Raw genomic sequence first — 15,205 nt, 5'->3', positions numbered from 1 at the left:
ACAGAGCTAAAGTCAAATTAACTACTCCAAAACGAATAACACTCAAGGAGAAAGGGAAACTAGGGAGAGATGGGCGTACATTTAAAATCAGGTTTATTCTATTCCGACATAGTTTTTAAAAATGTTCCTACAAAAGTAACTACTTTCTACAGTATCAACAATAAATTAAAGTTACTTCAAGTCTTCTGACTTTAGTGCCGCTTGTGGATCATATCCAACTCCCAGGTGGGCAGATCTTATATCTGTTCACAGAAACACAAGTTAATGCCTGGAGATCAATCACACCGCCATATGCACCACCTCAGGTCAGAGGGAAGGACTGTGTAAATGTCTCGTACAGTATACTCAGGACACATAGAGTACACACATTGCAGAAGTCAGAGATGAGGCACTGCAATACCGAAGAGAATATTTTGACATATTAAGTGCTACAATCATCCTTATACAGTGACAGTATTCATCAAAGCTGTGCTCTGAGTTCACACTATACATGTAAAGATGAAGACTTTATAGTGAAATTACACGTTTCAGTGATCCGCCCCCCCTTTTTTTTTACACATGAAATTGCAATGGAGAGAAATAGTCCTGCTGGAAGCCTTGACTCATTAAGCTGTAAATAATTCCTTGCTTCCTTAATAGTACATAAAATATTCAGATTGTTCTTTATTCTGCTTTGTATCACCCCCCCCCCCCCCCCTTCTTTTTAAAGAAAAAACACAGATAAATACTTGCAAAAATAAATAAATACACAAAAAAAGCTATAATGTAGTACCTATTACAAATTAATTATGTATCCACAGTGGAAATCACAGATTTCCAAATATAACAATGAGATGCAGAGTATGTGCCTTTTAAATAAATAAAATTAGTATTGCACTTTAAGACATTAAGATGTGTTTTCTCCCCTGGCAAATAGACCAGGAGTCTCCTTTATGCTTCACACCAGTTTTATTTGATCTGTGAACTGACTTGGGGTCAAAATGGATGAAGAAAAGAGTGTGAAGAGGATTAAATGAGTCTAAGATGTTGATAGTAGTTTCCACTCTGGATTTTCTTTGCTTCATTGCAGCAGTTCACTCCATCGTTGGTCAAAGAATCTCCTCATGTTGTGTCCAGCTCGTCCAATTTCAGAATCATCTTCATTAAACTTCTCACAGTTATCAAAAACCAGGTTTACGTCAATGATGAACGTTTCCAGATTTAAGTACCTGTAATCATCAATCAATAAAATAAAGAAATGAAGAATTGATTTGAAAATATAAACACAAAAATTGCTTATGCAAACCATCAATGAGAAAGCAACACATACAGGTTGTTGATGAGCTTTTCTTTGATGGTGGAGAAGTCCATGGGCTTTTTGATGACTTTTCTATATCCAGGGACAGTTTTGAGGTTGACCGGTGTGAGAAAGGGCCATGCATCCTGATGGGCCTCCAGCTCAGCCAGCAGCATTCTGGAAGAGTAAACAGCAACAAAACTCAGCCTTTCTTACAGAAAATATCATTTCAGGATGGTTTCACAATGTGTAGAACATCATTGTCTGACTCACTGGAGCTGACAAATTGTTTTTTTAAACAAGGTCAAACAGCTAAATAAATGCTGCCAGTTCTTCTGCATGAGAAGAGTATGTGCTTGTACGCACCGGCACATTGCCAACGCATTGTTGCCATCCCTGGATGTCTTGGCTTTTTTCGCAGAGGAAACAGGGCTGTCATTCCTTGCCTGGGAGCAATAGTCTCCTTTCCTCTTTTTGATCTCCTTTGTATTTTTCCTGGACATGTTGTTGCTGCTGGCATTCTCCTCACTGATGAACTCTCCCACTACAGATGGCTTACTGTCACGTTTTACCTCACATTTCTTTCCTCCTGCAGCTGTTCGGCTCTGTTGTTTCCGGCTGTGAGGGGTTTGATTACTTTCCTGAATGACAAAATACACACACGGCCAATGAAGACACACAAACAACATCGCTCTATCAATGAGAGAATGATGACAATAGATAGCCCAAAGATTAAATTTCATGTACCTTAGCTGCACAAGAATGACAAAACCAGTCTCCATCAGGTACTGTGGTGATCTTGGGGTTATGGCAGTAAGTGTGGCAGCCTTTGTCACAGCCATCACAAAGCAAAAGCAGCTCCTCATTATCTCCCTTTTGGCAGAGTTGGCAGTGCTGAAAACACAAACAAAATGTCAGGTAACATACACCACATGTACGGTAGGAACAAATTCATACCAAAATACTGCACGTCATAACAAAAAGTATGTATGTAATTCTAAGTATGTGCTCATATCAGCATTATTAATATTGTTATGAGTAATGTTATTGTCTAAAGTGGCAGATGCCTGGTGTTCATCACTTTCCCTTTATATTCACTTTTTGCTGAACACAAAAAAACAAAGAAGATCATTTTAAGGGTGAAATTAATACAGTTTAACACACTGCACTTGTACAATAAAGTATGAATCTCTGAACAAGAGTGATAGAAGTCACACTTACCACTCTCATGATGGCTCGCTCCCATGCGATGGATTTCTGAAGCTGCTGAATGCAGAGCGAGAGCTGAGCTGAGCTCCGGACTTGACTGAGGGCTTTATGCCACAGTCTCATCCGAGGTGCCACGCCCTCCTCATTGCTGTAAGGGCACAGGAGGTGAGCTTGCATGTACAAACAACTGAGCAATGCTTTTTACAACGTGCTGCACCATCCATAGCTACCACCTATCAGTAATACAAACACAGGAATGGAGACACTATCTGTTCTGATTTAGATCAGGACTTTAGGACCTCTTTAAGTACCTTTGCTCAATGTTCCTCTCCAGCTCTAACAGCCTGCTGACTGCGATATCAAGAGGATTGTTGGGCCGCCGAACCACAGAGCCCTGAAATTCCTCCTGGCTGGTTTCTTTCTGACCTTTGTTCTCCAAAGTCAACAAAGAAGAGAGCTTGTGCTCATGATAGACTAGATTCTTACTGTCTGATTGAGGCTCAGGGGGCATCCAACCCTGAAGGAGACAGTGACATATGGCCATCACAAGACAATAATTAATGACATATTATATTACATCTCAAGTTGATGGTTTCTCATCTGTATGTGTTTTTAACATATAAAAGAGTGAAATGAATTCTCTCTACCTTGACTTGCAGGCTGGCAGAAACGACTTTTCTCTCCAGAGCTTCGACCTGCTGCAGGAGACCTATGTCCACCTCCATGGCTTGTTGCTCAACACACCAGGTCTCTAACGTCTCCCTGCTAACCTCCAGCTTTTCCAATTCTGTCACATCAAATTCTGCCACCACAGATATCAAAATATTCAGACAACCAAAAGCAATTAATTTGTCACCTAATTTTAAACTAACAATAGTATTTGTAAATTCATCACTGCCTGAATGTTACATTTTGGCTTGAAGAGAAAGAGGAAAAGTCAACAAACCATCTTTACTGTTGGCACAGAGTTGGGTTGCATGCTCCAAATGTTTCTGAATCTGTTTCTGCAAGGCCCTCTCTCTGATGCCCCGACTATGGAGGGTCTTAACCAGACTGTGCAGGTTCTCCATGTCTGACACTCTCCACCAGCCATGCAGCATCTCTGCCAACACATGGATAGCACATATTTAACAGCTACTGTCACTTTTTCCCCCCTCATTTTTAGTTTTAACAAAGCAGAGAGTTTGCATGACAGGCAATCATCACAGTGTGTATTCCAGTGCTCTCTTAGGCAATGAATGTCTTGCATATTTGACGGGTGTACTGGCTTACCCTCAGGAATAGGTTGAGGACAGGGATAGTCCTGGGTCTTGGCTGACTCCACAGCAGGGAAAGAGGCACAAGAGGACTTGTCACTCTGGGGCTCTGGAGTCTCACTCTTGTTGACAGAGTTAGTATCTGCCAGACAGTGGACCTTGTTTCCATTACCCTCCGCATGCTGGGAGGGTAGAGAAGTGCCAGAGATGGGCAGGCTGGGACTTGTTCCCGAGCTGAACACGTCAGACAGTGTCAGTCTGCTCTGATGAATGCCAGACTTTACTTGCTGAGAGGAAAAAATGTGCACACTTTGAATGTGATCAGAAGACAAATCTACCCAACTTCTACTTATATAGCTTCAAGAAACACTTTCTGGAGAGAGTTTCACACGTAATTGCAACAAAGGAAATATGGCCATGTCAGATGGAATTACTCTTGATACACATGTCAGGCTAACACATACATCAATCTTTGCAGCTGGGACAGAGATACAATTATTGTTATCCACCAACCTTAGGGATGTGTGATTGGCTGCTATTGATCCCAGTTGTGGTGTTGTAGATTTCTGTTGCAGTGGGATTAGAGAAGAGGAAGGAAGGAGATTTGGTTCTGATGGGTTGTGGCGAGGAGGAGGAAGCTGGAGGACTGGAGCCAGAGGTCACAGAGGACCCATCGCAAGGAGAGCGGGGCAGGAGGCTAAACCACTCGCTGCTGTTTTCAGTCAATATCTTGGACAGCTGGTCATAATGAAGGATGGATTTAGGGCTGTGGGTCATCCAGAGACTGTGCTTGAGCTGGGCAGCACTGAGCAGAGATGATATTGAAGCATCCGTTTTATCTGTCTGTGAGGTAGGATAAGAGGGATAAAACGCCATGGCAGGAACTTCACCAGTATAAATTTTCTGAGCACTCATGTCTGAATCATGAGCCATTTTGGCTACATCCAGCAGCTTGCTGAGCTTAGATAAGGAGCTGGGTTTCTGGAGGAAGAGATTGTCTTGTTGGCACACTGGTCTTCTTTTATAAATATCTCTGCTTTGGGCTGGGATAGACACCGCTGGTTTTCTTGCCTCTTCCTGATTCTCCTCTTTTAATCTGATCATCCGGGAGGCCGTCTGTCTTTTCTCCTCCACCACATTCTCATAGCCTGGTAAAAAGAAATAAAGTAATGTAAGCTCTGGCACAGTGGATTAAAAAATAAATAAATAAAAAAACTTGTACAGAAGTTTTGGTTTGCACCTTCACCATTCTCCATGCCTTCAACAAAGATGCCACCACACTGTGGAAGGACCCAGTAACGCCTCTTATATCTGTCCTCACCAATCATCATAGAGCGCAGTGAGTGAGATGAGTCAAACAGCTTCTGTCTAATTTGACTTTGTAACTGAAGAAAAAGAAATAATATAAGAATGAACCATGAATCTGTCCATAATGATGACATGACAGATCTCACAGGGTTTAATTTACCTTGCATGCTTTCTCAATCTGTTTCTCCAGCTCCTCGATGCTGGCTGAGTTTGCACCATCATCCTATAACAAAAGATCTCATTACTGTGAGGCCAGCGGACCGGCTGACATTTACCATAGGAATCACACTGACTCCAATTAGAGCATCATGATGCTTCTGACCTCTTCTTCACACATCTCTGCTTTCTTCCCTTTCTTTCCCCCTGAATCCTCCTCCTCCTCCTCATCATCATCTCCTTGCTCTTCGCTGTCATCATCCTCGTCCTCTTCTTCTTCGCTGTCCCCATCTTTCCTCTTGCCTTTGTTTCTGACAGCTGGGGGTCCAAAGGTAAGGTTGTCCTCTCCTCCTACACAGCCGTCTCTCTTTCCTGTCGTCTTAGCATGGATGCTCCTCAGTCTGAGAGAACCAGAACGACTCCTCCATTAAAATAAGCACACAACCTTTCTAATAACGGTTTAGATGGCTCATGTACTCACTTTCGAAGCTTTCCCTCAACAACCCACTTGTCCTTCCGCAGGTTGGTCATGCAGTCAATGTTTTTGTCGATCTCACTGAAAAACATTAGATAATTTAAAAAGTTAAATTTCTGTCACCTTTCTTTACAAAAAAAAAAAAAAAAAAAAAAAAAAAAAAGGTGAGGGTGCCCAATAGTCACAATGCTTAAGACAAATATTATGTTCCTAAGGCACAAATTAATAGCTCAGTGGTTTGTTGCACACTAGACAAACATTTGATTCCACTTCAGTCTGGACCTCTACCTGCTCTTTCCCCAGAGATTCCTTTTCACTGTAACCATCAATAACGATCAAAAAAAAAAAAAAAAAAAAAAAAAAAAAAGCAGAGCTTAAGGTATTTCCGATGCATTATGTAGCACGTGTTTCAAAGTGTAGTCGTAGTATTAAAAAATTGAAGACATAAAATTTGATGCAACCTTGTGAAACAGTCTGTCAAGCCATGATGTGTTTTATTCCTTTTCATACACATTATCCCACAACAATTGAAGCCTCCATGAATAAAACAAACCATATATTCTGCTTTCAGGCACACAGAATAAAATGTAAGTTTTATCCCATGATATTTTGATTAGATATATTTTGTAGTAATGTCAAAGATTTACAAAGGAATTTAATATTTTCATGGGACAGAAATTCCGAAGAGAAAGAGGACATTCTGAGCAGCACTTCCAAAAAACAAACAAAAAAAAAACCTCTATCCCTTTTCACCCCCCCAGCAACACATCATATTATGTCCAACAGGGGAGAGTTTATGCTTCGGCACTCTATGCTGTTTAAGTGATAGTGACTGCAGTTGTGATTAAATTAGCTGGTCTTCTTTTTATTCTTCATTATGTACATTTTGTGTATCTGCATTCTCCCTGATCCCTATGGAACTAGCTGCCTTGTTGGGAAAATTTTGTGAGGATGAAGAGAGACAACTTCAATGAAGCATCTGTAACAAAGAAATAAAAAATAAAAAATAAAATAAAAAAATAAATAAAAAAGGTGAGAACACAATTTATGTGGACAATTGATGGAGTTCCCAATGGGCTTATATTTCTCCTAATCCTTGTCCTTTACCTGATCTTTTTGATGCTTATTAGACTCATAATTAAAAGAATAAATTATATCAGAGGACTGTGGATCAGTCACCATTATCCCCTACCCGCCCCCTCAGCAAGCCTCCAGGAATTCAACCAATCAGATGACAACTCTCTGTCAATCGGATTTGATACCAAAGATTTAAGAACTAAATTAATTATCATGCCAAGTCTACTTTAAGCCACTGAGGATGCTAACGTGCAAGCTAATATTTAAAAAACACTCAACTATACAGCACATAAAAAAGAAATACGATCTTGAAAACTAATGTATCAAAGCTTTAAAATGACCAGGATTAATCTTAATTTTAGTCTATTAACGGTAAATAAAACACGGGTATTTCTGACATTAGCAGGAGCAGTATTAATTGTAAAAAGAAGAGAGTCAAAAGAATAACATGAGTTTTAAAGGAAAACAGGGTCCTCACCTGATCACAGCCTTACTACAGCAGAGCTCATTAACCAAGAATGCTAGCATGGAGGCTTTCTGTGATGGACTGTGGGCCTGAAAAGCCTTTGTCTTGAGGCTGGTGGCCAGAGCAGCCACCTCTGTCTGGTCGGAGAAGCCCTCCATGTACATCTGCAGGATCTCAGACATGTTGTCTCGGTTGATCTCCACACTGGTAAGGTGGTCCCCCAAAATAGTTTTGCTCTTGAAATGAAAAAAAAAGCCTTTAAAGAATGTAGGCTCACCATTTTATTTAATAAATGCCTGATTGAAAAGTGTGTTTTTAAGTATGAATCTTTTCCTGATGCTTAAGGACACCCCGGTAAAGCCAGGTTAATTAATGTTCTTAAATGTACAACTGATTTTCATGTGCACTGAACAGACTGTGGAAGCATCTTAACCAAAAATTATACAATATCTCTTAAAGATATGATAAGAAGAACTGAGGAAATGCCTTTTAATGTGATGACAGTAACAGTCACAGAAATGAGCTTCAGAGTATCTCTGGCTCCATCAGACTCATTCAAACAACCATAGTCGTTATGGAGCCATTACATCGATCCTCTTCCTCTGATTACCTCGCTGGTAGTTGTCTTAGTGATGCTTCTATCATTCATAATAAAATACATACTAGGTTTAAAGTTACAGCCAGCACTCTCTCCAGTGTCACATCTTTATTCAAACATTTTGGCTTAAAATATTAAAATATGATGGCAAAATGTTGAATTTGAGGCTTCAGAACAGCAGCTCATACAAAAATGCAGGATGTTAAAGAGGCTTTGTTCCCTTCTTACAATCTATGGTTTTAATCAAAATGTTTCACAGCTCTAAACATTGATAACCACTTAAACATGCTCTGTTTAGACCATAAGAGCCAGAGCACTAATTACAACCACCATGTGGGTTTCAAGTGGTTAGCTGGGAACAGCTTTGATCATGCAGTCACGAAGGAGGCCAGAGTCAAAAGATATTATCACTGAGAACTGATATTATTGAGGCACTTAGGGTTGTATCTGCGTGTAGTTCATAGGACAGCAGGCGTTACAATTCAACAACTGTTAAAAAAATAAATAAAAAAACAAACTACTGACACAATGACAGACTCACCTTGTGTCCAGCAGGTATACCAGGGTCACACACAGCTGCAGACAGCATGCTAACCAGTAGGTCCTGCACTTTGTGCATACTGTCCCCAATGTTAAGCAGCCCCTCCTGAAGCTTAATTATGCTGAATATTTCTGCATGTAAATCCAGTCTCAGGACCTTTCCAAAGCTACGTAGAAACTGCAACACCATCAGGCAGTCAGAAAAGGTGCTTCCTGGTAAGACCAGACCAGGGATACGAGACAGCTCTGGAAGAGGCTAGAGAGTTTAAAGATATATTTAAAACAAACCTCTCAAGAAACAGACATTATAATAGTCATAAGAAAACCCTTATTACAACATTATAACAATTAATACATTGCAGTTAAAGGATTAGCTGTTGCCCTGAACTCTTTGACAGCAAACAATCTGGTAAATACTAGGACGATGTCAAGCCACTTGGTGGCAGTGTTGTGATCTATACCTGTTTCCATTTTAATCAATTCCAGATGCTTTCAGTGATGTTAAGCATCCATTTTAGTGACGATTGCAAGACAATCCAATTGAAGCCATCAAAATCACTTCTAATTTTTAAGTGTACAGATACTACATTATCATACTGGTTCATTTCTCTGTCTCTGCAACTGTGTATGAACCAGTGTTTCCATACGTTTACTCCACAGACTGATTCACTCATTTTCATCTGCTTTCAGCTCCACAATATGTGAATACCTTATGATCTGCTAAAAACATGTCTTCATTTGGCTTCTTCAGCTCCTTTGCTTTTTCCAGCTCCAGCCTTCTGAGTTCCAGCTTCCTCTCCTTGTTTAACCTTTTCTCATCTTTCTTTTCTTGTCTCAGACGTTCTTTCACCTGCAGCAAAAGTTCAGTGAGAATTATCTACACTGTCTGAGAGCAGGATCAGAACAAATCTGTTCTGAGAAACAAAAAGGTTCTTATTCCTATAGACCAGAAAAAAAACAACAACACATACACATTATGACTACAAACATGTTGCACCATCAAAATCAGATGCATCGATTTACAAATGTTGTAAGACTTAATGAACTTGTATCATACTACTAATCCACGTATTAATGAATGATTGAGCAATTTCCCTTTGTGTATGGGTACGAAATTATTTCAAAACCTTCAGCCACAGATGATCCTGCAGGATATTTCTCATAGGATATTCATATCTGCTCACCAAAGTTTTCTAACTCTTAACATTTTTTTCACATTTGAATGTCTTCTTAGTTTAACAAGTACTATACTTTTTACATACAATACCACGTCCTGCCAGTGGTAATTCCTGCACATTTGTACAATGACGTGAACAGTAAGAAAGGAAAAGATGAGTTAATACTCAGCAGTTCCTCACCTCTGCCTTCTTACGGGCCTCCACAGCTTTCATTAGTACCATGTGATGCTTGCGTCTTTCCCTCTCCTGCAACAGCAGTTTTAATTCATTTTCACCAACTCTACTGTTCTTTATATTAAACAAAAATAGGCTTTACACACATCTAACAGTGTGAAATGCATAACTTCAACATAATATGCAACTGTCAAGACATCCAAGAGACTGTGATGTTAAACACAAACACAAACAGAAACAGTGTTAGAAGTATTATTTGTGTTTACTAGACATCTGTGCATTCTTGTATTATTTTAAGTAGCTCAGGTATTTTTGATCATGCTGGGTGGGCAATGGATACACTTCCTCTGAGAAACCAAATACACAAACAAATGCAGCTTGCACTTCAGCAAAAGCCATGCAGAGGGATGTTAAATGGCTGCAGGAAACGCTACATTTTCTTCACAGCACTGATGCCAACCATTTATCACAGCACATGCACAGAAAGTTGTTAAATGTAACGCCATCATACCATATCTAGCCTATGCCTCTCCAACTCCTGGCAGAAAGAGTTGGCAAATATTAAGAAATAGAAGGACACATAAAACTTAAAATAAAGCATAAATTGTGCAAACAGTGATCAGTTATACCATCTTTAAAACTTTAAAATTAAACAGAGTAAGAATGGTTTTACAAACCTGATGCTTAAGGATGACAGCTTGAAGTCTACGCATCTCTTTCTCCTTCACAAACAGGAGTAATTAAATTAGAACACCCCCCCAAAACAAAAATCAAATAAATAAATAAAAATAAAAAAGCACAAACGTACATCATTAAAAGCACACAGAAATACAACACTCATCTTATTCAACCATAAAATTGCCAAACTTCCACCCCTCTAGACATTACTGGCTAATGTGATCTACAAATAAAGTCATCATCAATCTTAATGAATGGAGAGAAATGATTCCACATCTTTCTAATTACAGTGACTGAAAAAAGGCAATCAACATCTAATTTTGTGCTGACAAGCAGTACAACGAAGCCAGAATGTTACACAGCTAAAAAAGACCGAGGTTCAGAGGTATGTAGGTACCCTTAGTGAGATAATGGACTGACTGGTATCAACAGGGATAAAACAATTCAAAAATTGCTTATTAATCACATCTCACCTTGTTTCGTTTTTCAGCTTCCAGTATTTTTGCATTGGCTGCTGCTTCTTTTTTCTTTCTTTTTGCCTGTGTGTACAAAAAAAGAGTCCTAAGGCTGCACAAACAATACACTTATTCTAATCAAAAGCTGCAAGTAAACCACAGCAAAGCTCTAATCAAAACCAGCATCTTTTAAAACAATATATATATTTTTCCCATAACATTATGTAACATCCCTTTCTTTTTACACCATTAGGAGAAAATACAGCTGAATAAGCCAGATAATCTCAAAAGTGCATGGTACAGCAAGATCACAGTTTGAATCTGCTTGATTGTACATTGTGGTTCACAGATAACATCACATCTTACATCCTGAGCAATGACCCCCCCCCCTCCATTAACACAGACAAAATGACTGCAGTTATAATGAAACACCAGCAGGCAGTGAAAATAAATTAGGCAAAATTTCTATCAGTAATTATAACCCCAATAAAATCCTGTTAAGAGCCACTTGCCAAGCGTGTCAACTGGAGTTTGATTTATAAAGGCTAAAATACTCCATAGTGTGCATAAGGAAAAAAATGCTAAATAGGTGTTTCACCTAGCCATAGTAAACTCTGAGCCACCTCTTACTTAATTAAATACAGTATTTTGTATTAAGCTCCAGCACGGTCTGAGGAGATTTTCATATTTAAAAGCACTTTAGCAAGAAACCAATTAAGCATTAGTCACATGTACAGGGTAAAAGTGGGGCCACATAATTTAGGAATAGCCTTTGGTGTGCCCCCCCCCCCCTTTTCTAAATCCTTTCAACAGCAGAAAGGAAGTGTTTTAAAACGTTTCTGCAATAACTTTCAGCACAAACCTCAAGAATTTGCTGTGCACGGAGTTCTTTCTCCATACGAATTTGCTGAATGCGCTTGATCTTCTCCTGGTAAAAGGATGAGGGCAAGATCAAATGAATGAACTGTTAAGTCATGCATGTTATGGAGTGAAGCAGGGGAGCAGGATGTGGGGTGAAGAAAGTACAGTTAGTCTATGGAGATGGTAAAAGGTGGAGCATTTTGAAGAGCAGCAACTTTTTCAATAGTTTCAAAGGGAATCTACTTGTGCTGAGAAAATCTACTTGTGCTGAGAACCTTTTCACCTCAAAATGAATGAAGCCTGAATATGAACAGTGCAGATGCACAGTTATGAACCTGTTTAAGAAATAAAAATACTTACTTGCTGTTTAAGGATCTTCATCTCTTCTCGCTTTTTACGCCTCTCCTCAGCAGCAATTATTGCTAGTAGGCACAAACAAATTAAGTTGGCACAAAGCACATCACTTAGTTTAGAGAAAAGTTAGATTAGACAGCAGCTGTTTACCTTGTTGCCTTCTTGCCTCCTTGGCTGCTTGTGCCGTGGCCTGCTTCTCAAGTTTTCTCATCATTTTGATCTGAGCTGCCTGTCGAGCTATTTCTGCAACATGATGAAATATAAGGCATGAAAAGAGAATCACAGTTATGTATGGAATTTAACAGACTTGTTTGGTATTTGTAATAACTCAGGATATTCCCAAAACCACACCCAGTTCTCTCATATTGCAGGTGGCTAACCTATTGTGAGAAATGTGTCAATGAAAAGTACAACACAGAGCCAGCTCCTGGTGTTGTATTCTTAACATTTTTATGATTCAAACTGACCTTGAGCTTCCAGTTTACGCAACAGCTTGGAATCGTTGACATCTTGGAAATTATTTTCACCAAGATTTACAGGATGAGGATGTCTGGCTCCAAAGCTGTCACCTGGCAGCTGGTGTGCAGACTTTGGGCGTCGGCTACGCCTCCCATCCATCGCGATGATGCAGGTAGCGATCTCATCTTCAGCCAGCAAACACCACTCTAAACCCTGAGCAATTTTAAGTAGATTGAGGTGTGACTCAAACAAAGGATAATATTAACAGCTTTATTTCTCTCCACTGACATGGTTCTAAGGGTTTACATGGACTCTAAATGAAGAGATCCAATAAGTTGCCTTTTTACTTGCTGCAACGCATTTAATTAGAATACAACTTAATGACATGTGATAGGGGAGGCTTCCTGCTAAACATAAAGTTCATCCTGTGCCCTGTTTAACCCATAACAACCCAAAGTGACTTATTTGTCACATTCAGTTTCTGAGACATTTCACTTCAGTTTATGGTATAAACTTTGCTCAAAATCCTGTTGAACCCAATCTGATACTTGTCTTCTGCCCCCAAATAGATACTCAGAAGCAGAAAACCACATTATAATATTTTAAAATATCACAAGGTTAATAAATGGTAGACCCCCCCCCCCCCCCCCCCCAAAAAAAAAGTTAAATTTTTTTTACATTTTGTTACAGGGCCAAATAAAGACCTCATATTTAAAAAATTGGACTTTTCTTACCATTTTTTCATGGGTCGGGCCTTAACGGGTTAAGCACAGACCTTATGATAGTGGGCTACGTTCACACTGCAATTCCGATTTTTCTCTGAGGTCTGACTTTTTTTTGGTGTGTGGTTGATCACATTAATGCAACCACTATCAGACTCCAGTATGAACAGACTGGTCCTGCATGACCTGCATGCGCAGAAGAAGACGTGACTTCACACGCAGCAAACTGTGTTAACAGGGGTAAATATGGATGCTACACATTAGCGTTTGTGTATCAATTTTGATGCTGTTGTGCATTTGGAGGATGACAAAGTTGTTATCTGTTTACATTTGCTCTTGTCGTGTCCCACCTCCTCCGCTGCAAAATTGTGATATCTGTCTCAATTCAGTGACGTAAAATCAGATGAAACACGACATGATCATCCAGACTGAGGACCCTGAAAAACACTGGCTATGTGTTTAGAAATGAAAGTGTCCTGCATCAGATTTGAAAAAAATCTAACTTGTGCTGTTCAGACAAGACAAAATCTGATATGGGTCAAATATGGACAAAAAAAAGTTGGTTAAGGGTCACTTTTGCCATCAGTGTGACCGTAGCCCAAAAGAAACAACTGTTCTGAGTATACTGATCAACAATGAAGCACCATCAAAATGTTTCATCGAAATCTTTCAACAGTCTTTAGTGTACTAAGATCTGTAACAAAACTGTCTGTTACAGGCCTGTTGGTTTTCACTGAAGCCATGTTTCTACCCTTCAGAAACACAATGGACCACCAGTGTTTTGAGCTTCAAAAACAACAAATTTATCCCAATCAGAGAGAAATTATCAGTACTTGTGTGTGTACTTGGTAACACTTTTCTATTGATCAGATCAAACCATCCTTGATGTGACTGAAATGGATAGGATGACTCTAATCTGATTGAGGTGTTTATAGGATACATTACCTGATTGGGTTATTAATCTGATTAAAAATGGTCCATCTAAGTTCATAAGACAACAACCAAGTTTTCAAGTTGCTGTCTACTGGAAACCCAACAAAAGCAGAGACATTTACCTGTTGTCCTTCTCTGGCCTCATAGAAGTCACCAACTTTAATTTTTGTGCTAAAGCTAAAGTTGTCCCGGGAGATTTCAGTTATTCCATTCCTGACTAAGTACTGTGGGGGGAAAAAAAATAACACATACTAATTAACTCATTTTAAATTAATCTCATCACAGAAGTTTAAATAAATTTTTACTGGAACAATTAGTAAGTACAATAATTGAAGGCTTTCAACTAATCCTTATAAAGCTACAGTTTTGATTTACCTTCATTACATCAGGATACTGACGCAGCTTCTTCCCACATGGAGCAAAGTAAGCCACCTCCCCTTGCAGACGCCCCGCCACGGTCCTGACCTGGGTCTCTCTCCTCCACCTGAACATGTTTAATACACAACATTCTCTGGCTTCATTGGCTGCTGTGATGATAATCCTAAATAGTTTTGGCCATGCGGGGTAATCAAGGTTCCCATGACCTCCTTACAGAAAAGACATGTAGGCTATTATCACAGACAAGGCAGCAAGTGAAATATAGCCCTGTGCTCTCTGCTTGAAACTTTAGATGAAAAACATCCCTGAAAGATAAAAAGCTGGGCTCGTTCAAAGAAGGGGAATTTGTGGGCAGGGAGCTGCTAATGTTGTACGTTTGTGTCGAGGCTGGGCCCCTCATGTGTAACTGCTGGGCCTCGTTTAATTTCCTGCCCTCTACAGAATGACACAAAATTTAAAGAGGCTTGTAAAAGAAGCAAGATTTTTTTTTGTGGTCTACACCTTTGCCCATGCTGATGAAGACATAAACTCAAATTAAACCTCTCTGAGCTTTTTGTATTTTATCCTGAAAAAAAGTGCCCAAACAGTTATCAAAGTGTCACTGGAAGCTGGCTGTGTAAATCAAATATTTATTTACTTTACGTACAATTAA

General features: G+C 39.4%; 1 protein-coding gene across 5 annotated transcripts in view; it reads right to left on the bottom strand.

The window, feature by feature from the left end:
* Positions 1-76: 76 nt before the first annotated feature.
* LOC121650727 (bromodomain adjacent to zinc finger domain protein 2B) overlaps positions 77-15,205 on the bottom strand; it is a 55,862-nt gene continuing 40,733 nt past the window's right edge. For 4 of the 5 annotated variants that reach the window (XM_042002418.1, XM_042002417.1, XM_042002419.1 and 1 more), the window contains 27 exons: positions 14,551-14,659; positions 14,298-14,399; positions 12,529-12,733; positions 12,212-12,304; positions 12,068-12,129; positions 11,709-11,774; positions 10,865-10,930; positions 10,391-10,435; positions 10,225-10,251; positions 9,720-9,785; positions 9,071-9,211; positions 8,363-8,617; positions 7,236-7,459; positions 5,687-5,761; positions 5,372-5,606; positions 5,210-5,272; positions 4,982-5,126; positions 4,255-4,889; positions 3,758-4,028; positions 3,432-3,587; positions 3,133-3,287; positions 2,797-3,002; positions 2,498-2,633; positions 2,024-2,170; positions 1,643-1,917; positions 1,310-1,453; positions 77-1,208 (listed from right to left, as the gene is read on the bottom strand). In XM_042002418.1, the coding sequence (XP_041858352.1) occupies positions 1,061-1,208; positions 1,310-1,453; positions 1,643-1,917; positions 2,024-2,170; positions 2,498-2,633; positions 2,797-3,002; positions 3,133-3,287; positions 3,432-3,587; positions 3,758-4,028; positions 4,255-4,889; positions 4,982-5,126; positions 5,210-5,272; positions 5,372-5,606; positions 5,687-5,761; positions 7,236-7,459; positions 8,363-8,617; positions 9,071-9,211; positions 9,720-9,785; positions 10,225-10,251; positions 10,391-10,435; positions 10,865-10,930; positions 11,709-11,774; positions 12,068-12,129; positions 12,212-12,304; positions 12,529-12,733; positions 14,298-14,399; positions 14,551-14,659 (4,252 nt within the window). In that variant the 3' untranslated portion in view covers positions 77-1,060. The remainder of the gene's footprint in view (positions 1,209-1,309; positions 1,454-1,642; positions 1,918-2,023; positions 2,171-2,497; positions 2,634-2,796; positions 3,003-3,132; positions 3,288-3,431; positions 3,588-3,757; positions 4,029-4,254; positions 4,890-4,981; positions 5,127-5,209; positions 5,273-5,371; positions 5,607-5,686; positions 5,762-7,235; positions 7,460-8,362; positions 8,618-9,070; positions 9,212-9,719; positions 9,786-10,224; positions 10,252-10,390; positions 10,436-10,864; positions 10,931-11,708; positions 11,775-12,067; positions 12,130-12,211; positions 12,305-12,528; positions 12,734-14,297; positions 14,400-14,550; positions 14,660-15,205) is intronic. The other variant, XM_042002420.1, reaches the window with a different exon arrangement.

Source organism: Melanotaenia boesemani, chromosome 12 (assembly GCF_017639745.1).
Source record: "Melanotaenia boesemani isolate fMelBoe1 chromosome 12, fMelBoe1.pri, whole genome shotgun sequence".
Taxonomy (NCBI): domain Eukaryota; kingdom Metazoa; phylum Chordata; class Actinopteri; order Atheriniformes; family Melanotaeniidae; genus Melanotaenia; species Melanotaenia boesemani.
This window is presented reverse-complemented; position numbering and strand designations above follow the sequence as displayed.